Source organism: Hyla sarda, chromosome 7, assembly GCF_029499605.1.
Source record: "Hyla sarda isolate aHylSar1 chromosome 7, aHylSar1.hap1, whole genome shotgun sequence".
NCBI classification, from domain to species: Eukaryota; Metazoa; Chordata; class Amphibia; order Anura; family Hylidae; genus Hyla; species Hyla sarda.
This window is the reverse complement of record NC_079195.1, coordinates 227,010,319-227,034,669: the sequence shown is the minus strand read 5'-3', so window position 1 is coordinate 227,034,669 and position 24,351 is coordinate 227,010,319. Positions and strand designations below refer to the sequence as shown.

The 24,351-nt window shown below is 44.1% G+C and overlaps 1 protein-coding gene across 5 annotated transcripts in view; it reads left to right on the top strand.

Annotated features, from left to right (window-relative positions):
* The window catches only part of FGGY (FGGY carbohydrate kinase domain containing), a 207,520-nt gene that overhangs the window by 109,850 nt on the left and 73,319 nt on the right, over nucleotides 1–24,351 (top strand). For all 5 annotated transcript variants that reach the window (XM_056532944.1, XM_056532945.1, XM_056532948.1 and 2 more), the window contains exons 9-10: nucleotides 18,277–18,384; nucleotides 22,158–22,219. In XM_056532944.1, the coding sequence (XP_056388919.1) occupies nucleotides 18,277–18,384; nucleotides 22,158–22,219 (170 nt within the window). The remainder of the gene's footprint in view (nucleotides 1–18,276; nucleotides 18,385–22,157; nucleotides 22,220–24,351) is intronic.

Genomic DNA, 24,351 nt, shown 5'->3' with positions numbered 1-24,351 from the left:
TTTTGATCCCTCTACAAGAGATGGAGTTCCTTGGCTTCTTGGTGGACACCAATCAAGCCGTTCTCAGCCTCCCCAAATCCAAACTGGCCCTGATCCGCAAGGAAATCAGAGCAGTCTTACGCAGAGGGTGCTTATCCTTAAGGGTACTAGCACGCTTGGTGGGCCTATTAGCAGCCTCCATCCAAGCCATCTTCCCGGCCCCCTTGCACTACAGGGCCCTTCAGAGACTCAAGATTATGCATCTGCGCCAGGGTCTCAGGTATGCGGACGAAGTTCCTCTTTGTCCGGCAGCCATCGAGGAGTTGCAGTGGTGGCTTCGTCATGCCGTCGAGTGGAACGGCAAAACCATATTCAATTCCTGCCCGGACGTCATCATAGAGTCGGACGCGAGTCGTCTCGGCTGGGGCGCGCGGTGCGGGGAGGCTTCCACAGGAGGGACTTGGTCCGCCACGGAGGTCGCCCTGCACATCAATGCCTTGGAGCTCCTAGCGGCATTTTTTGCCCTCAAGAGCTTCTTGCCACAAGCGTCCAATTGTTGTGTTTTGTTACGCATGGACAACGTGGCGGCGGTCCAATACGTCAACCGCCTAGGGGGCACCAGGTCCAAGATGCTTGCAGATCTTGCCAAGGACTTCTGGCATTTCTGTCTAGAGCGCAACATTATCCCGGTGGCGGAATATATTCCGGGGGTCTCCAACACGGTGGCCGACTGGAATTCTCGCTACTTACTAGATTCCAGCGATTGGCGGCTGGATCGATCAGTTTTCCTACGGTTGAGACAGCTTTGGGGTCCATTGTGTACGGATCTTTTCGCTTCTCGCCTCAATCATCAATTACCTCGCTTTTTCAGCTGGAGACCGGACCCAGAGGCGTCGGCAGTCGACGCTTTCCGTCTCATCTGGCCCAGGGGAACGCACTACGCGTTTCCCCCATTCCAGATGATCTCCAGGGTCCTCCTACATACGATGAACCAGAGGGCGACGATTGTACTGATCACCCCCTGGTGGCCCACTCAACCGTGGTTCCCTCTCCTTCTGGGGATGGCAGTGGACTACCCCAGACTTCTGCCCCAATTTCCACAGCTCCTCTCCAACCCGACCGGGGATCTACATCCTCTGGTGTTGGAGGGCAACCTTCCTCTCCTAGCGTGGTTGGTTTCGGGGTCCCGGATGCGGACCAGGATCTTTCAAGATCAGCTAGGGATCTCCTCGCCCTGGCCTGGGCCCCCGGGACTAGATCGGCTTATCGATCAGCCTGGAGGCTCTGGGTTCGTTGGTGTGATCAACGACAGATTGATCCCGTACATGCACCTGTGTCTGTAGTGGTGAACTACTTGGCGGATTCCTTTGAATCCGGCAAATCTTATAGTTCCATCAACGTTTACCGATCGGCTATCGCGGCTTACCATTGCCCAGTGGACTCTTTGCCGGTGGGCAAACACCCACTGGTATGTAGACTGCTGCGTGGCATTAAGTTTACACGGCCCCCGCGGCCGAGATATCAGTCGACCTGGGATGTCTCCAGGTTGCTCGAGATGTTTGTCTCTTGGGAAGACAATGACGATCTTCCCCTAAAACTGTTGTCGTACAAACTGACTGTCCTTCTATGTTTGGTGTCTATCAAACGCGTCTCGGACGTGAAGGCTTTGGACGTCTCTAGGTGACAATTTTCGCCTCAGGGAGTCAAGTTTTCGGTGGTCCGACGGACCAAGACAGGTATCCACTCGGTTTTTTACCCGTTTTTTCCCGCGCATCCTCGACTTTGTGTGGTTCGTTGCCTACAGGCGTATGAATCGCAGACTGCAGATTTACGGTCTCCGGATTTCTCTCAACTTCTTATATCCTACGTCAGACCTCACCATCCGGTGGTCTCCGCTACTTTGGCTCGTTGGGTGCGTTCCGCCATGGATATGGCGGGCATAGACGTCTCCCTGTTTGGAGCTCATTCTTCTAGGGGTGCTATGGCTACTAAAATAGTCACAGCAGGGGGCTCCCTTTCTGACTTGCTCATGGCTGCTGATTGGTCTTCAGAGACTACCTTTCGCCGGTTCTACTTCAGACCGGAGGATCATGTTTCCATGTCAGTTTTGTAATACTATTTCTGATTTTGTTTTCTCTGTCGATACTTATTAGCTTTGAACTTGCATAAGATATGAGCCTCCTGTCTGATATATAATTCGAGATTTTCCTAGCTTGTGACGGAAAATATTAGTTATATGAAGACAGGAGGCGAGTATCTTCCCTCCCTACCCACCCTGTTATGATTTTTATTGTCTTTTCAGGATACTGAAGGCATTGGCTGGTTTCCTGTCTACAAATAACCTGTTGGTTAAGCACTGCTGGAGTTCTCTACAGTCCCCGTTGGGACGAAGTTAGGCCGTCGATTGGCCTCGTTTCCTGGGTTCTGGCCTTGCTGGCCGAAGATTTAAGGAGCGGTGTGGACGTCTGGCTGGCGTTTCGGTTTCCTGTGCGGCTCTGATTCGCGTGAAGAAAGAGGAGGATCTATATGTGGGCAGTCCTTATATAGAGGCTACAGACGAGGAGTGGCTGCTGTGGTCCCGGGACTGCTGGGAGTTGTAGTTTTTTCTTTACACTGATTGTTTATTGAATTTTGTTCTGCTATGGGCATTATTAAAGAAAGAATAATGCATAAGATACTCGCCTCCTGTCTTCATATAACTAATATTTTCCGCCACAAGCTAGGAAAATCTCGAATTATATCCTGTATTATACTCCAGAGCTGTACTCACTATTCTGCTGGTGAGGTCACTGTGTACATACATTACATTACTTATCCTGTACTGATCCTGAGTTATATCCTGTATTATACTCCAGAGCTGTACCCACTATTCTGCTGGTGAGGTCACTGTGTACATACATTACATTACTTATCCTGTACTGATCCTGAGTTATATCCTGTATTATACTCCAGAGCTGTACTCACTATTCTGCTGGTGAGGTCACTGTGTACATTCATTACATTACTTATCCTGTACTGATCCTGAGTTATATCCTGTATTATACTCCAGAGCTGTACTCACTATTCTGCTGGTGGGGTCACTGTGTATATACATTACATTACTTATCCTGTACTGATCCTGAGTTATATCCTGTATTATACTCCAGAGCTGTACTCACTATTCTGCTGGTGAGATCACTGTGTACATACATTACATTACTTATCCTGTACTGATCCTGAGTTATATCCAGATCTCTCCTTTTCTCTCACCTGTCCTCATATCCTTGTATACAGTGTGTTTGGGACTTTTCTTTTGGCGTCATTATTCTTTGGTTATTATTTCCCAGGGGCCATGACATGGGGGGGGGTGTATATTATCCCCAGCAGTTTACTGTAGTGGTTGCGGTCTGCTCGGTGTTGGACCGCGCTCCTATCTTCAGGTACGGCGGGTTTGACTTCTAAGCTACAGAAGCACCTTTGTGAGACTCCTGGGAACGGGAAGAGGTTGGCAGCGGAGCTGTGAGAAAAGTTTAGCTCTGCGTTTTTTGTGGTTTTGGCTCCTGAGAACAGGAGGAATCCAGACACACAAAGCAGCGGCAGCCGTAATGCAGTACTGGGCTAGAGATGAATTATAAACAGATATTTATTTATTATAATTTTTATTATTATTATTTACAATTTTCAATATTATTTTTATTATTATTATTAACAATAATAATAATATTGTATAAATCAAGTTTATGTTATACTGATTTTTTCAGAAGTTTTTTGTGATTTTTTTTTCTCATTTTAATCAATTATTATAATTTTTTTAATAATCATGAAATCCTGCAGTTCTCAGTTTTACCACTAGGGCAAATATTAAAGGGGTACTCCCTTGGAAAACTTTTTTTTTGTTTGTTTTTTAGATCAACCGGTGCCAGAAAGTTAAACAATATTTGTAAATTACTTAATCCTTCCAGTAATTTTTAGGGGCTGTATACTACAGAGGAAATGCTTTTCTTTTTGGATTTCTCTTCTGTCACGACCACAGTGCTCTCTGCTGACCTCTGCTGTCCAGTTTAGGAACTGTCCAGAGCAGGAGAAAATCCCCATTTTAAAGGATTATAGTAAAAGCTGACATCAGTAGATAGAGAAGACAGGATCTTCACAATGATTGTTGCTTACAGATCAGCCTCCCCTTCTAACGGGGCAGCTCCTGTCAATTGTCGCATACGTCCTTGAGGCTTGCTGTAAAAGCATACATCCTAATGCTTTAGAAGACAAGGCAAGATGACCCCCCCCCCCCCCCCCAATAATGTACAAATAAACAGAACCCATTCTTATATGCATTGGCTGCCTCTACAGCAGTGTTTTCCAGGCAGTGTACCTCCAGCTGTTGCAAAACTACAACTAACAGCATGCCCCAAAAGCCAGCCTTTGACGGTCCGGGCATGCTGGAAGTTGTAGTTTTTCAACAGCTGGAGGCACACTGGTTTGGAAACACTGTTATAACCAATGGGTCACACTGAGTCTTCCCGCCATGGCCATTGTTTATAGCAGTGTTTCCCAAACAGGGAGCCTCCAGCTGTTGCAATACTGCAACTGGGAGTTGTAGTTTTGCAACAGCCGGAGGTCCTGAGTTTGAAGATCAGAGTCCTTAAAGGAGTAGTCCAGTGGTGACTCAGTGGTGAACAACTTATCCCCTATCTTAAGGATAGGGGATAAGTTGCAGATCGCGGGAGGGGGGTCTGACTGATGGCGCCCCCTGCGATCTCCTGTACCGGGTCCCGACAGCCCGCGGGAAGGGGCCGTGTCGACCTCCGCACGAAGCGGTGGCCGACATGCCCCCTCAATACAACTCTAAGGCAGAGCCGAAGCGCTTCCTTCGGCAATCTCCGGCTCTGCCATAGAGATGTATTGAGGGGACGTGTCGGCCGCCGCTTCATGCGGGGGTCGACACCCGCTATCTGGCCGGAGAGCCGGGGCCCTGTACAGGAGATCACAGGGGGCTCCAGCGGTCGGACCCCTGCGATCTCAAACTTATCCCCTATCCTTAGGATAGGGGATAAGTTTTTCACCACTGGACTACCCCTTTAAAGGATAAGAGCCTGCTCTTTAGTGCCACCTATTGAGAAAGCCTCCCTGCAAGCCAAAGCTTCACTCATTTAAGCCTTAGAACATGACTGGGAGTTGCTGGGAGTTGTAGTTTTGAAACAGCTGGAGATAACCATCTAACGTACCCTTACTGTACTGGGTGTGCAGAGCGTTCTTCTTCCTAGAATGTGTGATGCTCTGCAGTGTGTGAAGCTCTTTATAGTGTCACTGACTGCACCTTTCTACAGTAACTTGATATTTACCAGACAAAATAATTGACCATGTTACAACGGTGTTTGCCAAACCGTGTGTCTCCTGCTGTTGCAAAACTACAACTTCAAGCATGTCCGGGCATGCTGGGAGTTGTAGTTTTGCAACATCTGGAGGTCCACAGTTTGGAGACCAGTGTCCTAGAAGGTTAGGAGCCTGCTCTCTGGTGCCACCCATTGGAGATAGCTTCCCTGCAAGTAAATGTTTCACGCATTTAAGCCTTAGAACATGACTGGGTGTTGCTGGGGGTTGTAGTTTTGCAACAGCTGAAGACACAGTGGCTGGCAAACACTGCCATAGAGGTTCACTGTCTAGAGTAGAAGAAAGTCATATGACAAACCCCCATGTTATATCCAGTAATATATCTTGTAATTGTGGATTTGTCATAGAATCACATGGGTATGGGGTCCTGACTAACTTCACCGTATACCCGGGCAGATCAGTCTTGGTAACAGATCAGGAATCCATGCTGGGAGTTGTAGTTTTGCAACAGCTGGAGGTTCACAGTTTGGAGACCAGTGTCCTAGAAGGATAGGAGCCTGCTCTCTTGCGCCACCCAGTGGAGATAGCTTCCCTGCAAGTCAATGCTTCACTCATATAAGCCTTAGAACATGACTGGGTGTTGCTGGGAGTTGTAGTTTTGCAACTGCTGGAAATGCACTGGTTGGGAATCACTGCCTTAGAGGTTCACTGTCTAGAGTATAAGAAAGTCTGCTCTCTGGTGCCACCCATTGGTGATAGCTTCCCTGCAAGTCAATGCTTCGCTCATATAAGTCTTAGAACATGACTGGGTGTTGCTGGGAGTTGTAGTTTTGCAACATCTGGAGGTCCACAGTTTGAAGACCAGAGTCCTAGAAGGATAAGAGCCTGCTCTCTGGTGTCGCCCATTGGAGATAGCTTCCCTGCAAGTCAAAGCCTTTGAACATGACTGGGTGTTACTGGGGGTTGTAGTTTTGCAACAGCTGGAGACACACTGGTTTGGAATCACTGCCGTAGAGGTTCACTGTCTAGAGTAGAAGAAAGTCTGCTCTCTGGTGCCACCCATTGGAGTTAGCTTCCCTGCAAGTCAATGCTTTGCTCATATAAGCCTTAGAACATGACTGGGTGTTGCTGCGGGTTGTAGTTTTGCAACAGCTGGAGACACACTGGTTTTGAATCACCGCCGTAGAGGTTCACTAAGTAGAAGAAAGTTTTCCACAGTCAGTCGGCCCCGTCTCGGAGCCCTGTCTGGGTCTGGCCAGTTCCTGGTGTTTATCGACAGGTGCCCGACTCCCATCCTGTAGTCTGAATTTTCATCTTTCTATTTATAGTCCTCTGGTTTGTTCCGTCTTATACATTTCCAGTCTCTTTTTCTTCTCTTTTTTTTTCTATCTTGGATCCGGCCTCGGCCAGATCGTGTTTTGTGTGACTGTGAGAGTCTCGGTGTCTGAGTTTTGACAGCGGTTGGGAAACACCATGACACCTGCCAACTCTGGAGCCTGGACGTTGGGTATAGCCCGGAGCCAGAGTGTTGTGTGCGCTCCGCTCATCCATCCGCGGGTGTCGACAAGGCTGGAAACACAAACCGGCTCACAATGTTCTCGGAACGGGATTAATGTTTGAGACACCAACAAGTGTATCAAGTCTTCCCGGCCCGGCGCAGTGATATGGTGCGCCATGTGCTCTGCTTGTGAAATCCTAAGAACATGCCTGGGGAATGGAGAATGGATTAAACAGATAAACCCACCACAAGGAAGGAAAGGGGAGACGCTACCCACAAGTAACAAAAAATAAATAGGAAAAAATAAAATAAATTCGGCAATGAGTGGGCACAATCGCTTAATGAGCACGTTCAGGACACTGCAAAAAAAAGTCCTTAAAGGGGTACTCCGACCCCGCTATGCAAGTCTATGGGAGGGGGCGTGACAGTCGTCACGCCCCCTCCCATAGACATGCATAGCGGGGGCGTGACGTCACACAGGGCGGAGTTGTGACATCACGATACTCCGGACCCGTGGTCATCACACGGCAGATTCTGAGCTGGTAGCACGGCGTGCAGCTCCCCGAGGTGGATGCTGAATGCAAGATCACGGGGGTCTCCAGTGGCGGGACCCTCGCGCTCAGACATCTTATCCCCTATCCTTTGGATAGGGGATAAGATGTCTTAGGGCCGGAGTACCCCTTTAAGTGGACATGCTCCATAAAAGAGTCCTTGAGTGAGCAAAGTCTCTAAAAGGGGATATGCTCATTTGACACACGTTGTCAGTCATTTTGGCACAGCGCCTTTTCCACAGAACTTACCGCCACAGCGGACGCGTATTTTACCCTGTAGAGCAGTCGTTCCGGAGTCCCTCCTGCAGTCTATCAGCAAGCGACGGGAGTTCTTTTCTTTTGTGGGGTTTATAGCCACCATGTGAAATGGATATAATTTTTAACTTGAGTGTTTTTGTATTTTTTTTTTTTTTTGGTTACTTTAGTGCTTTACCTTTCCTGAACCTGTGCGGCCATGTCCAATGCTGGCGCAACGGAGGGTGAAGGTCCCTCAGAGACAACAATGTCGCAGGATAGTAGTGCGTAGCGGAGCCCTGGAGGTGTCGCTGCTTCCACAAAAAAAATGTTTTAAGTATTTTGACGCCTTTACATTTTCTGACATTGCTTTGTGTGTTTTCCATGTACAAAATTTCTTGGCGGTGAATTGCGGCAAAAAAAAAAAAACCCTCTAAAGGCACCAAACTTTGGCGCATAGAATTGTGCGCAAAAAAAAACCCCACATAACTCAGTTGATAAATACTCCCCATTGAGTGGACATGCTCCATAGAAGATTCTTTGAATGAAGATTAGAGATGAGCGAATTTACAGTAAATTCGATTCGTCACGAACTTCTCGGCTCTGCAGTTGATGACTGAGAGCACTGTGCTCGTGATGTCAGCAGAGAGCTCTGTGTTTCAAACGGAAAATAATTTCCTCTGTAGTATTCAGCAGCTAATAAGTACTGGAAGGATTTTAAAAGATGTTTTAATAGAAGTAATTTACAAATCTGTTTAACTTTCTGGCACCAGTTGATTTAAAAAAAAAAAAAAAAAGTTTTTCACCGGAGTACCCCTTTAAGTTTCCCTGTGCCATAAAAGAGTCCTTCACTGTGCACACTTCTTGAAAGAGTCCTTGAGTGAGTAAGCCCCAAAAAAGATCCTTGACTGACCAAACTCCCTGAAAGCGTCCTTGACTTGACATGTTTTCTAAAAAAACTACTTGAGTGAACACAATCTCTTAAAGAGTCATCGTGTGGGCAGCCTATCTAAACAGTGTCCTTTAATGGGCTATCTTTCTTAAAGAGTCCTGGCGTGTACATGCTCCCTGAAGAAGTTCTTTGGTGGGCAAACTCCATAAGAAGTAATTGAGTATGAATACTCACTAAGGGGGAGATTTATCAAAACCTGTGCAGAGGAAAACTTGCCCAGTTGCCCATAGCAACCAATCAGATCGCTTCTTTCATTTTTCACAGGCCTTCATAAAAATGAAAGCAGCGATCTGATTGGTTGCTATGGGCAACTGGGCAAGTTTTCCTCTGCACAGGTTTTGATAAATCTCCCATTACTTGAGTCAGCACTGTCTCTTTAAGAGTCTTTGTGTGGGAATCCTATCTATGTCCCTCTATGTCTCAAATTAAAGAGTCATTGCCTGGATATGCTCCCTAAAAGAGTCCTTGTTTATGCATGCTCCTTAAATGACTCCTTGAATGGGTGCACTCCTTTAAACAGTACTTGAGTGGGCATACTCTGTGTGTTAGGCCCCTTTCACACTACCGATATGACATGGTAGGGTGACGGCCGCCAGGAAGAATTATGGGAGACATGGGGGATGCTGACAAACTTCTTCTGCTTAAAGGGGTACTCCACCCCTAGACATCTTATCCCCTTTCCACTGGGGACCCCCGCAATCTCCCTGATGCACCCGGCGTTCCTTTAGAGCGTCGGGTGCAGCGATGGAGGCGTGTGACGTCACGGCCACGCCCCCTCAATGCAAGTCTATGGGAGGGGGCGTGACGACGCAACCCCGCCCGGACCGCCCCCCCCACCCCCTGAACCCCGCCACCCGAAGCCCGCCGTGCAACCCGCTCCTCCTCCCCCTCCCAGACATACTAGGACAGTGCAGCGACGGGGCCAGCGTGAAAAGTAAGTGCAGGACAGCAGCGACGGGATGCCGGGAGGCGGGGCCGGCGTGCGAGGCCAGGGAGCAGGGGAGCCAATGCGCACTTTTTCTCTTCTCAGCGCTCGCTCCAGCCTGTCTGATTGACAGGCAGGGAGCGAGCGCAGGATGAATGGATTAGGACTGATGCCCGGCCGGCATCGGTCCGAATTCAGGCGTGACGTCATGCCAGCCTGCAGTCGGCCACTATGAGGGAGACCCCTATTGGCCGGTTTTCAAACGTAAAATACACTGTTAATAAATAAAAGTACTACAACATATCAAAAATAAAAGTTGATGACAGTGCCCATTTAAGGGTTTATATTCAGCGTTGCCAACCTCTCAAATGGTGAATGTATCCAGCCGTACAGTGATCCATCCATGACAGTGACAACCGGGAATGAAGCTGGCGACCTCATCATGGTGGCCAAATTGGTTGCCCCAAAGCTTTCCCCAAAGCTGATATATCACAGTATGCTGTACTACCGTATGCGGTAGATACCGATCAGATCCCTCTAGACAAAGAGCTTCTGAGCAGCTGAGAACCCTGAGGTTTCCTCCAGGAATCCCGGCCGCTAATTGATACTTGGAAGAGTCAGAGGCTGAAATAAATCCCGTCTGGAGGTTCTCGCTCCGGCCTCAGATTCATCCGTTCGGCCCAGAAATGAGTCACGTATCGTAACTGGAAGAGGTCAGCGCTCGCATTCCGATTTCTGGAAGTTATTCCTATCGAGCATGTGACATGTCCAAGCGTTTCTGGAGATTTTAATGCAGATGCCACGTGAAGGTCTTGGATGAAGCCTCCGAATTCAAAATCAAAACATGTTGGTTTTTTGGGTTTGGGGAGGGGGGGGGGGGACGGGGGGTTCGGCTCTCGGGAAGCTGCAGAGAATTACCAGCAAAGGCTTCTGTATAACTTGGCGGCTGTTTTCCTTCGTTTGGTCTTTGTTTTGTCCGTAGAAGACCAGGACTTTAGGAATATATACTGATGTATTTGCACAGGGTGTTTTCTTCTCCATTCACATCCAAAGCTGTACCGAGAATTCTGTTGTTTTCCTGGGGGTTGTAAATTGCATTGATGGTTCCACAGGCGCAGATTGTCACATGTCTGACAGTGAAATTGAGACAAACTTGTGTCTTTGAAAGCGGCTTTGGGTGTGACTAGAGAAATAGACCTGAAAAAACATATTTTTGCACAATCAACATTTGGTCAATGGTATATGACTTGTGCGCTATATAACCTATTCTTGTCCCTAGAACTTCCCCTGAACTATAACCTCTACCAGACAAATGAACCTCATTGTCCCTGTAATGTCCCTATGGAAACTTTGGACTAACTCTCCCTTACAGAGTAAAAAGAAGGAGCTAGGAACCAAATAAAGAATGTCACGTATGGGCAGGGAAGGAGTGCACACTATTCTCGCCCACTCCCCCTGTCCCTGCCTACTTGCGTACCTGTCCTAAATAACAGGCCCACAACAGTCCCTTCCTATATACGTGATGAAGCCTGATGAAGCGCAGATGCACGAAACTCGTTGCATGCTGGGAATAAAGTTATTTGCTCACATTACTACCTGGTCCCTCAGCGCATGAAGTTCCATTTTTGGAGGTGGATTGTGGTGATTTCTATATACGTGAGGGGCGTATTTGTCAAAATAATAAACTACAATGACACAGTCTTTAGTCCGGGGACAGTAATACAGACAGACTGACAAGAAAGACTAAACACTCACACAATAGGTCCAATGTCAACTATCCACATCTGAAGCCAGGAGAAGTCACAGTACAAATTCGCTAATACCAGACAGAATAGTCAGCGAGAGGAGCCAAAGGTTCAAGAAGCCAGATATAACAAATGCAGAAGACAGCTAGCTAGAGTACAAACTGAGCCCTATAGCAAGCACTGACTGGGAGTAAACTGGCAGCTTATATGGAGCCACAACAGGTGCTGCAAACAAGGTCAGCTGACAGTCAAGACAGCCGGGGCGTAAGCAATTAACAAAGAACAACAAAGAAGCTGTCAGAACTTTTTAACCCTACAGGTTCTGACAAAGAAAACAGAGTAAAATCTGAAAGACACTGACACTTGTAACCTGAACTTGACCTGGCTGTCCCTAATCTTTTCCCTAGAACTTACCCTGAACTATAACTTATCACCAGACAAACAAAACTCACTTATCTTGCAATGTCCCTATGTAAATTCTGAACAAACTCTCCCTAGTAAAGTCACGAAGAAGGTAACAGGAAAGATACAGAGAGAGAAAAAAAAAACTGAGCAAAACCCCAAAAACTCTAATACAAAAAAACAGAAGTACACAAAAACCAAACTGAAGAACTAGGACAAAGTATTAGAGAGATACAAGGTTATACTGGGTTCAGTGTATGCCATAATCCGCATGATACTGCACAAACCAGGGAATTTTATGGAGGCTAACCTAGTGTTTCCCAACAAGTGTGCCTCCAGCTGTTGCAAAACTACAACTCCCAGAATGCCTGGACAGCCAACGATCAGGAGGGAAACAAAGGCTTCTGTATAACTTGGCGCCTGTTTTCCTTCGTTTGGCCATGTCCGGAGGAGACCAGGACTTTGGGAATATATATATATACTAATGTATCTGCACAGGGTGTTTTCTTCTCCATTCACATCCAAAGCTCCACCGAGAATTCTGTAGTCTTCCTGTGGTTTGTGGATTGTCGAAGATGGGATGAATGTTCTACAGGTGCAGATTGTCACATGTCTGACAGTGGAATGGAGACAAACTTGTGTCTTTGAAAGCGGCTTTGGGTGTCACTAGAGAAATAGACCTAAAAAAACTCAAAAATGTGGGACTTTCTGCTGGAACTGTGCGGGACGCATGTACCGGGAGCCCCAGCTAAATTTTGCACATTTTTGCAAATCAACATTTGGTCAATGGTATATGACTTGTGCGCTCACCAAGTGGGTTGGCAGGGGGAACGACATGGCATGAAGGAGGCGTGGCCTCTTCCTCTATCATATTTACTACAATTTATGCCAGCTCGGAGCTAGCGTTGACTTTTTTGTGTTTACAGGCATCTGATTGGTCCTTTGAGTCATGCTGAGATTTACCGCTGTGAGAAAGGCAGAGAGAGAGAGAGAGAGCTTCTTTATTTATAGTTAGAGGGCCAGCTGGCCACTAGATGGCAGAACTGGGCTTTACCTATAGCAGTCACCCTAGTTGTGGCTCCCAGTATTCAGATACCCCCAGGACTTAAAATAGAACCGAATAATAACAGGCACAGAAAAACATACATACCTGCCAACATCTGGCAGGTAACAAGAACAAGTATAGCAATAGACAGCAGAAGGGGTAGATAATGTGGATGAAAGATGACAAAAAAAAAGGAACAAATATAAAGACTGGTTGTCCTTAATCTTCTCCCTAGAACTAATCCTGAACTATAACCTATCACCAGACAAATAAACCTTACTGTCCCTGCAATGTCCCTATGGAAACCCTTGGCTAACTCTCCCTACCAGAGTCAAAAGAGAAGGAAATAGGAACCTGCTAAAAAAGAAAAAGCCAAAAAATAAACGGAAACTTGATGCAAGACAAACAGAGTAACACTGCAGAAACATCTTAATACAAAAAAACAACAACAAAATAAAAAAAAATAAAAGGAATATACCAAGAGCAAACTAAAGAACTAGGACAAGGTTATATTGTGTTCAAATTCACAGAGTGTATACTATAATCCGCACAATACTGGACAAACCACAGAATTTTCTAGAGAGGCTAACCCAGTGTTTCCCATTCAGTGTGCCTCCAGCTGTTGCAAAACTACAATAGTTCCAGTTTTAAACTATAATCCACACAATACTGCAGAAACCGGGGAATTTTATAGAGAGGCTAACCCTGTGTTCCCCAACCAGTGTGCCTCCAGCTGTCGCATAACTACAACTATTTTTGGGCATGCTGGGAGTAGTAGTTCTGTAACGCCAAATTCACAGAGTGTATACTATAATCTGCACAATACTGCACAAGCCACAGAATTTTCTAGAGAGGCTAACCCAGTGTGTCCTATTCAGTGTGCCTCAGTTGTAGTTTTGTAACAGCTGGAGGCACACTGAATGGGAAACACTGGGCTAACCAATAGTTCCAGTTTTAAACTATAATCCACACAATACTGCACAAACCGGGGAATTTTATAGAGAGGCTAACCTTGTGTTCCCCAACCAGTGTGCCTCCAGCTGTCGCATAACTACAACTATTTCTGGGTATGCTGGGAGTAGTAGTTCTGTAATGCCAAATTCACAGAGTGTATACTATAATCCGCACAATACTGCACAAGCCACAGAATTTTCTAGAGAGGCTAGCTAACCCAGTGTTTCCCATTCAGTGTGCCTCCAACTGTTGCAAAACTAGAACTCCCAGCATGCCCGGACAGCCGTTGGCTGTCCGGGCATGCTGGGAGTTGTAGTTTTGCAACAGCTGGAGGCACACTGAATGGGAAACACTGGGCTAACCAATAGTTCCAGTTTTAAACTATAATCCCCACAATACTGCACAAACCGGGGGAATTTTATAGAGAGGCTAACCCTGTGTTCCCCAGCCAGTGTGCCTCCAGCTGTCGCATAACTACAACTATTTCTGGGCATGCTGGAAGTAGTAGTTCTGTAATGCCTATAAGCACAATCCTGATAATTTTGCATGTGCTTTATGTCTATTTTATCATCTTCCCTTTAATATCCTTTGATATCACATGACACATAGTCGACGCCCTCACCCTCGCGGTCCATGACGTTGCGATCTGACGGGTTTGTCCTATGTATTTCATGTGGTTTCATAATGTAAACTGCGCAGATTTCCACATCCTAATGTAAATCGCCAGCTATGAAGTTTACATTCAGGACCCGGCGTCGCTATTAATCTGACGAGTAAATAATCCACTAACATTCAGTGTTTATAATCGAAGCCACGTTTCCCATTACACCCAATTGTTCTTGTTGTCAGAAGATTTCCAGAAGAGCCGAGCTCAGCAAAAAACAATCTCTCCCTGACCCCAGAAAACCTACCGCAGCAAGGATCATAGGGAGAAGATGTCTCTTGCTGCGAGAGAATCACTAAGAATATATAATATATTATAATACAATAGAATATATAGAGATTAGTGTATTGCAGAGGGGTCCTTGTCCAGCTTCTTCTCTCTGAGATGAAACTCATTGAGGTTCAGTTATACGACCAATGAATGATACAAGAGGATGACTTGCACGGTGTAGTCAGTAGACGCTTCTTGATTGGTCTAAAGGTTGTCATTCTGTAGATTTTGTTACTGTGTGTCACCGCAGTATATAGTGTGACACTGTGTTTCGGCTTTGCTGGGGTCTGAATTTTAGATATAATATATAGCAAACCCCAATACATGCCGGAAGATTTATTATTACAGAACTAGATCCAACACCAAGAGATTAGTGTATTGCAGCGAATATATATATAAATATATGTATTATAATACAAAAGAATATATAGAGATTAGTGTATTGCAGCGGGGTCCTTGTCCAACTTATTCTCTCTGAGATGAAACTCCTTGGGATTCAGCTATAGGACCCCACATGACACATGTCATCTGTATTACCTATTGCGCCCCAAACATTCTGCCATTGTTTAGTAGTGTTGAGCGGCATAGGCCATATTCGAATTCGCGAATATTTGTAATATTCTCGATTTATTTTCGCATATGTGAAAATTCGCATATGCGAAAATTAACATATGCATATTTTCGCACTGTGAAAAATAAATAAAAAAAAAACAAAAAAAAAATAAAGACTATTCATAATTACGAATATATAGTGCTATATTCGCGAATATTCGCGAATTCACGAATATGCGATATTCGCGAATAAAATTCGCATTGCGAATATTCGCGAGCAACACTATTGTTTAGTCTTCTATATGATAATGCAACATCCTACTCTCTGATTCTCCATAAGGTTTCTGACCATTACAGTAGCTTAATGCAATATTTTCCAACCAGTCTGCATCCAGCTGTTGCAAAACTACAATTCCCAGCATGCCCGGACAGCCGTTGGCTGTCCGGGCATGCTGGGAATTGTGGTTTTGCAACAGCTAGAAGCACACTGGTTGGAGAACACTGGTCTAAGGATGTCGGGGTATGTTGGAAGTTGTAGTTTTGCAACAGCTGGAGGCACACTGATTGGAAACCATTGGTCTAAGGATGTCTGGGCATGCTGGGATTTTTAGTTTTGTAACAGCTGGATGCATGCTGGTTGGGAAACCATAGCCTAGGGATTTCTGAGCATGCTGGGAGTTGTAGTTTTGCAACAGCTGGAGGCACACTGGTTGAAATTCACTAGCCTTAGGATATTTGGGCATGCTGGGAGTTGTAGTTTTGCAACAGCTGGATGCACCATGATTTTGAACCACTGACCTAAGGATGTTTGGGCATGCTGGGAGTTGTAGTTTTGCAACAGCTGGAGGCACACTGGTTGGAAACCGTTGGTGTAAGAATGTCTGGGCATACTGGGAGTTGTAGTTTTGCAATAGCTGTATCCACACTGGTTGGGAATCACTCACGTATGGGTGTTTTGGGCATGCTGGGAGTTGTAGTTTTGCAACAGCTGGAGGCACACTGGTTGGAAACCATTGGCATAAGGATGTCTGGGCATGCTGGGAGTTGTAGTTTTGCAACAGCTGGATGCACACTGGTTGGGAATCACTGACCTAAGGATGTTTGGGCATGCTGGGAGTTGTAGTTTTGCCACAGCTGAAGGCACACTGGTTGGAAACCATTGGTGTAAGGATGTCTGGGCATGCTGGGAGTTGTAGTTTTGCCACAGCTGGAGGCACAGTGGTTGGAAATCATTGGTGTAAGGATGTCTATGCATGCTGGGAGTTGTCGTTTTGCAACAGCTGGAGGCACACTGGTTGGGAAACACTGGCTTACTGTATCCACAATGACAATGTATACTTACATATAGATAACAAATGCTCATCACGGGCAGTCGGAGGCTCCATGTGCTGCAGATATCTTTACCCTGATCCTTCCCAGCAATTCGCAGAGGCTTTTTACGAAAGTTTTAGACATCATGTGGAAGAAGTGTCCAATATAAACACTTACAGATGGCATTAGCCAAAGTAAACAAGGATTTCAGGCCCGACTGTAAATGATCCGCTGAACGCGCCTGTGGATCATCAGAAAGGAGGAATCATTGTCCCAGGATACATTGTATCTGCTGGGAAATATATCCTGTATGTATACAATGTATTATGGGGAACAATGTATCCTGTATATATACAATGTATTATGGGGAACAATGTAAAGTGTATATATACAATGTATTATGGGGAACAATGTAAACTGTATATATACAATGTATTATGGGGAACAATGTAAAGTGTATATATACAATGTATTATGGGGAACAATGTAAAGTGTATATATACAATGTATTATGGGGAACAATGTATTATGGGGAACAATGTAAAGTGTATATATACAATGTATTATGGGAAACAATGTAAAGTGTATACACAATGTATTATGGGGAGCAATGTAAAGTATATATCTACAATGTATTATGGGAAACAATGTAAACTGTATATATACCATGTATTATGGGGAACAATGTAAAGTATATATACAATGTATTATGGGGAACAATGTATTATGGGGAACAATGTAAAGTGTATATATACAATGTATTATGGGGAACAATGTAAAGTGTATATCTACAATGTATTATGGAGAACAATGTAAAGTGTATATATACAATGTATTATGGAGAACAATGTAAAGTGTATATATACAATGTATTATGGGGAACAATGTAAAGTGTATATATACAATGTATTATGGAGAACAATGTAAAGTGTATATATACAATGTATTATGGAGAACAATGTAAAGTGTATATATACAATGTATTATGGAGAACAATGTAAAGTGTATATATACAATGTATTATGGAGAACAATGTAAAGTGTATATATACAATGTATTATGGGGAACAATGTAAAGTGTATATATACAATGTATTATGGGGAACAATGTAAAGTGTATATATACAATGTATTATGGAGAACAATGTAAAGTGTATATATACAATGTATTATGGGGAACAATGTATTATGGGGAACAATGTAAAGTGTATATATACAATGTATTATGGAGAACAATGTAAAGTGTATATATACAATGTATTATGGGGAACAATGTAAAGTGTATATATACAATGTATTATGGAGAACAATGTAAAGTGTATATATACAATGTATTATGGAGAACAATGTAAAGTGTATATATACAATGTATTATGGGGAACAATGTAAAGTGTATATATACAATGTATTATGGAGAACAATGTAAAGTGTATACACAATGTATTATGGAGAACAATGTAAAGTGTATATATACAATGTATTATGGGGAACAATGTAAAGTGTATATATACAATGTATTATGGAGAACAATGTAAAGTGTATATATACAATGTATTGTGGGAAACAATGTAAAGTGTATACACAATGTATTGTGGAGAACAATGTAAAGTGTATATCTACAATGTATTATGGGGAACAATGTAAAGTGTATATATACAATGTATTATGGAGAACAATGTAAAGTGTATATATACAATGTATTATGGAGAACAATGTAAACTGTATATATACAATGTATTATGGGGAACAATGTAAACTGTATATCTACAATGTATTACCACCACTAATCCCGCCCCCGAGGAGCAGGGCAGACACAATCTTTTTGTTATCCATAAATCTAATGGAAATGTAATCATACGGTGTTCTTCTTTTTTTCCTCCCCATACAGATCAGTGAGGAGCCTATATTTGTCCCCGGTGTGTGGGGTCCCTACTACTCAGCCATGGTCCCCGGATTGTGGCTCAATGAGGGAGGACAAAGCGCAACTGGAAAACTTGTGAGTTGTTTAAGATTTCTGTTGTGATGTACTTATTAGCTGCTGTATATCCTTGAGGAAGTTGTGTAGTTCTTTCCAGTTAGACATGGTGCTCTCTGCTGTCACCTCTGTCTATTTCATGAACTGTCTAGAGCAGGTGAGGTTTGCTATGGGGATTTTCTCCTGCTTTCTGAAGATAAATTTTCACTGGGGTGCTGGGCCAGAGAACACAGGGGGGGTCCCAGCGACCGAACCCCCCCACGATCAGACATCTTATCCCCTAGCCTTTGAATAGGGGATAAGATGCCTAGGGGCGGAGTACCCCTTTAAAGAGAACCTATCATGATCTTGTTAAATGTTATAATCCTCCCAGGTCCCTGCCCCCATCATCATAAACCAGCCCCAGCCTTTATTTTTATTATTTTTTAGTTTTCTACCTTGATATTGCTCTGTATTTTCTGCTCAGTCTCAGTCAGATTCACAGACTGGGAAGGGGCGTTCCCCAGCAGGCGTGACATCATCTGAAGCCATACAGGGGAGAAGTTCCTCCCTCACTCTGCTACACACAGCCCAGAGCAGTTCAGTGTGAGATGAGCTATCATTGGCTAAGGCTGCACCCAACCCGACCCCCACCCTCAGCCTCCAGACTGCATTTCCTGATTTCGGACTTCTGCCAGGCCAGCAAGAGTCCAAAGTATGTGCAAGAGATGGGGGGGATGTGCTCTGGACAAGTAGGGAGACACCTAGTGGCAGCTTTTTTAACAATACATAGAAAAATTCATTTTTTTTTAAACAAAGTGCAATAGCAAAAATTTTTTTAATGACAGTGCCCATTTAAGCTTCATCTATATAAAACCCCAATAATTTTCCTATAAGACTCCAATAGTCTTGAGTATTTGCAGTGCCATTCTCTGTTGTGCCACCTGTCTCTGTTGTGCCGCCTGTCTCTGTCGTGCCGCCTGTCTCTGTTGTGCCGCCTGTCTCTGTCGTGCCGCCTGTCTCTGTGGTGCTGCCTGTCTCTGTTGTGCCACCTGTCTCTGTTGTGCCGCCTGTCTCTGTCGTGCCGCCTGTCTCTGTTGTGCCGCCTGTCTCTGTCGTGCCGCCTGTCTCTGTCGTGCCGCCTGTCTCTGTTGTGCCGCCTGTCTCTGTCGTGCCGCCTGTCTCTGTCGTGCCGCCTGTCTCTGTTGTGCCGCCTGTCTCTGTAGTGCCGCCTGTCTCTGTCGTGCCTCCTGTCTCTGTAATGCCGCCTGTCTCTGTCGTGCCGCCTGTCTCTGTCGTGCCGCCTGTCTCCGTCGTGCCGCCTGTCTCCGTCGTGCCGCCTGTCTCCGTCGTGCCGCCTGTCTCCGTCGTGCCGCCTGTCTCTGTCGTGCCGCCTGTCTCTGTCGTGCTGCCTGTCTCTGTCGTGCCGCCTGTCTCTGTCGTGCCGCCTGTCTCTGTCGTGCCGCCTGTCTCTGTCGTGCTGCCCGTGCCCATGAGCTGCAGTAGGATTCGCTGTTTATCCGGTGATCTCTGCCCCGCACGTCTTCAGACAGCAGCGATGTGACGTGAAGCGATGGCCGCACATTGATTTCCTGCATAATATATGGATGTTTAGTCATGAGGGTTCGATGATCCGGTGTGACTCAGATAGCGGCGCGCTGCGGCCGCCTCATTTACATATCGATCCTGGATATGAAGTGATTCATGGAGTGTGGAGACGGCGGCTGTCATCATCCCCAAATACCCTGAGCTCATCCCCCGACATCTCCACATTGGGGGGAGGAATCTTCTGTCTGTGTCATCTGTTTCTGTCGTGTTCTGTCGGGTTTCTCTATTGGGGACAGTCCGGTGACGAGCCATCATAAGGCTGCGTTCAAACATAGCAGAAAAGCTGCAGATATTTCATAGTTACATTTCTGTGCAGAAAACCCAGCAAAGTGGATGAGATTTAAACAATATCGCCATATGAAAAGGTGCAGACGTGAATGATCCATATACAATTTCTAGATTCATTGACTCGTGGTGCAGATTTCACATCTTCAGGTGTCAATTTTGGTGTCAGTTTATGAGCCAAACACAGAAGTGGATTCAAAAGGAATAATAAATATAAAGGAAGAAGTCTAAGGCTAGGTTCACATTACGGAATCTCTGGACGGAAATATTTCGATAGGACCACACAGACATGACTGTCCCCATAGACCGCAAAGTAATCTGCGTTTATTCCGCTAGCGAAATTCCGCCTCAGATGAAAGCCCAATACACTTCTATGGGATTCCGCTAGCGGAAATTCAGAAGTGTGAATGGGAGTGCGGAATCCCATAGAAGTGTATTGGGCTTTCATATGCTGTGGAATTCCACAAGCGGACATTTTGCCGTGTGAATAGACCCTTAGGCTTAAAAAAAATCCTTATGTCTATCTCCTGTATTTGGCTCACAAATCCCTCCATTCTGCTGCTCACTCATTCTGACATTTACTGCTCAGGAAGGGGCATGTCCGAGTCAAGCACTGAGCCCGACCTCACTCACCATGCATTTACTCCCCCCCCCCCCCTGAGTCTGCTGTACTGTGCTGGGTCTCTTCATCCAATCACTGCAGGCCACTCTGTAACCGTCTCCTCTCTGTTTTCATGCTGCAGTCTGATAGGACTGGAGTGAGCACAGAGGAGATCTAGTCCCGCCCTCACTTCCTGGACTTTGTCTCTTCCTGTGCTGCAGCTGAGACAAAGATGATGCGGCAACCGGACAGGATTATGTTCTGCATGGTATGGGGACCCCTAGTGGTCTTTTTTTCATAAGCCATGATTTCTATAAAAATGAGATAACATTTTCTTATGAAGTCTATTAGAAAGCTCAATATTTTCCCAAGATGTACGACATATAAAAAGATTTTGGAATCAGACAGCGCCCATTTAAAAATGTTAATGAATCGAAACACAAAGCTCTATGGAAAGCTGCAAAGGACAAACCAAAAAATCCCTTTATAACACACATTACGGGTCTGTTTTCCGTGAGTTTTAATCCGGCCAAAGCCGATAAATAATGGAAAAATTTTCAACTTTTCGAAGTCCAGACATTGGGAACTTTCCCATTCCTCTTCCTCCTCTTCTCATTTCTCCAAGTTAAAACAAATGTTACTATTTCTTTGTCCTTTTGCTGATGTACATCCAATCCCTATAACTGAATTGAAGAGTTTTATTTATTTATTTTATTTTATTTTTATTAATTAATTTATTTTATTTTCATTTATTTATTTATTTTCATTTATTTATATTTATATTTTAATTAATTAATTTAATTTGTGTTTATTTTATTATTTATTTATTTTTTATTATTTTGATTTAGTTATGTATTTATTTTATTTTAATTAATTAATTTATTTTTATTTATGTATTTATTTTATTTAATCCATTTTATTTGAATTTATTTATTTTCATTTATTTATTTATATTTTTATTCTCATTTATTTATTTAATTTATGTTTATTTTTATTATTTATTTATTATTTTTTTTTATTTTATTTTGATTTAGTTATGTATTTATTTTATTTAAATGTATTTATTTATTTTATTATAATGTTTTTATTTTATTTAAATTTATTTTATTTTAATTAATTCATTAATACATTTTTTTATTTTATTTATTTTAATTAATTAATTTTATTTTAATTTAATTTATTTATTTTATTTTATTTTTTGTACTCTGGGTCCCGGGAAGATAAATAGATTATGTTGCATTATGTAGAATCAGACGCTGGATCCATTACACTTTATTGAATTTGCATTTCTCTCTCTCTCTGTCTGTCTCTCTCTTTGGAGATTGATCACATGGTCCGAGGCCACGATGGATTCACCGAATTACAAAACAAAGCGAAATCCAGGTCAGTGTCATTTATTTTTTTTTCTCGTACGTTTTTTTCTGCTGCCGACTGGAACCTTTTCAATTTGTCATTACTGTAATGATGGAAAGCAGCCGCGCTCGTACATCAGCCGCACAATGGGAAGGACCTGCCAAGACATCGCGGACCATAATTACTTTTGTCTCGTCCTGATTGAAAGCTTTTAGACCAAAAAAAAAAAAATGGAGAAGAATGGGACGAAGATCAAAGACGAAAAGAAGAAGACAGATTATGTTTCTGAATGTAACAAGAGTGCATTTCTCCTCGGGTCGTGCGGTTACGGAATCCGCGTCTGTTTTCTCCATTACGGGCCTCGGTCTAGGAGGGCCGCATGCTGGCAAATCTGCGGCAGCGCCAGATTAAGAGCTGCCAAGATTCTTCACACCCGAATAAAAAATCGGAGGCTTTAAAGTTTTCATCAGCATACAATGCTGGAAATGTGTTCTGTACTCCAGTCACATGGAGTGCACACCTCCCCTCCAGCTCTATCTGTATACTGCTGCTGTCCAAAAACCTCTACATTATTCTCTAATAATAGCCTATGCTGCACTATATAAACAAAAACAAAATTCTGTATTGCTTCTTTAAGTCCAAAACTTCTGATCAAGAGGAGGTGATCCCTGAGGCTTGTATTTTCCAACCAGTGTGCCTCCAGCTGTTGCAAAACTATAACTCCCAGCATGCCCGGACAGCCAAAGGCTGTCCGGGCAAGCTGAGAGTTGTAGTTTTGCAACAGCTGGAGGCTCCCGGTTGGGAAACACTCCCTTAAGGTTCCAGGCCTACACCTGCCACATCAGCTAAAACAGGTAAGCGCAAGGCATACACAAGAACCTCTACGCTATTCTCTATATAGCAAAAAAATTTGTAATAAACATCAATATAAACAATAATAATTGTATTATAATTCATGTAACCAGAAAGCTAAAAATTAAAACTGAAGCGTGACGGGAAAAAAAATCTGGAAAAGAAAAAAAAAAATGAACAAAGAAACAAAGAAAAACAAATAAAAATAAAATTTTGGAAAAGTTTAAAGTTTTAAATTTCAAGTTGGTTCCAGAAAAGAAAACATTTCCAATGATGTGAGTGTTGATGCGAATTAATGATTTTAATGTATTCCAAGTGTGGTGCATTCTGAGCGGTATCCCAGGATCGGCGCACATGTGACCTTCTAATGGAAAAAACATGGAGCTAAATGAGCGAAATCTCAGAGCAAATATACAGCGTGGGGGGGAGGTCAGATGTCAGGTGGGAGAACAGATGCCCGGGGCCCCCGGGGGTTCATTAGAGGGTGGCTGTGTATACATGTGCGCTAAATGAATATTACCAATTCACTTTAAATGAGACAGCGGCCAATCAGCCGCCATTATGGGGAACAGCGCTGGAACCTGAGGATTCCCTGGGAAAATCTTATTCTTCCACCTGCAGCTAACTGGCTGTTGTGAAAGTGGAGCCGAAACAGTGACAGAATCAGTTCCCCCGATACAGTGCCAGTCTAAGCAACCACAGAACAGCGCCAGTCTAAGCAACCACCTAACAATGCCAGTCTAAGCAACCAAATAACAATGCCAGTCTAAGCAACAAAATAACAATGCCAGTCTAATAAACCACATAACAATGCAAGTCTAAGCAACCACAGAACAGTGCCAACCTAAGCAGCTACATAACAATGCCAGCCTAAGCAACCACATAACAGTGCCAGCCTAAGCAACCACATAACAGTGCCAGCCTAAGCAACCACATAACAGTGCCAGCCTAAGCAACCACATAACAGTGCAAGCCTAAGCAACTACATAGCAGTGCCAACCTAAGCAACCACATAACAGTGCCAACCTAAGCAACCACATAACAGTGCCAGCCTAACCAACCACATAACAGTGTCAGCCTAAACAACCACATAACAGTGCCAGCCTAAGCAACCACATAACAGTGCCAGCCTAAGCAACCACATAACAGTGCAAGCCTAAGCAACTACATAGCAGTGCCAACCTAAGCAACCACATAACAGTGCCAACCTAAGCAACCACATAACAGTGCCAGCCTAACCAACCACATAACAGTGTCAGCCTAAACAACCACATAACAGTGCCAGCCTAAGCAACCACATAACAGTGTCA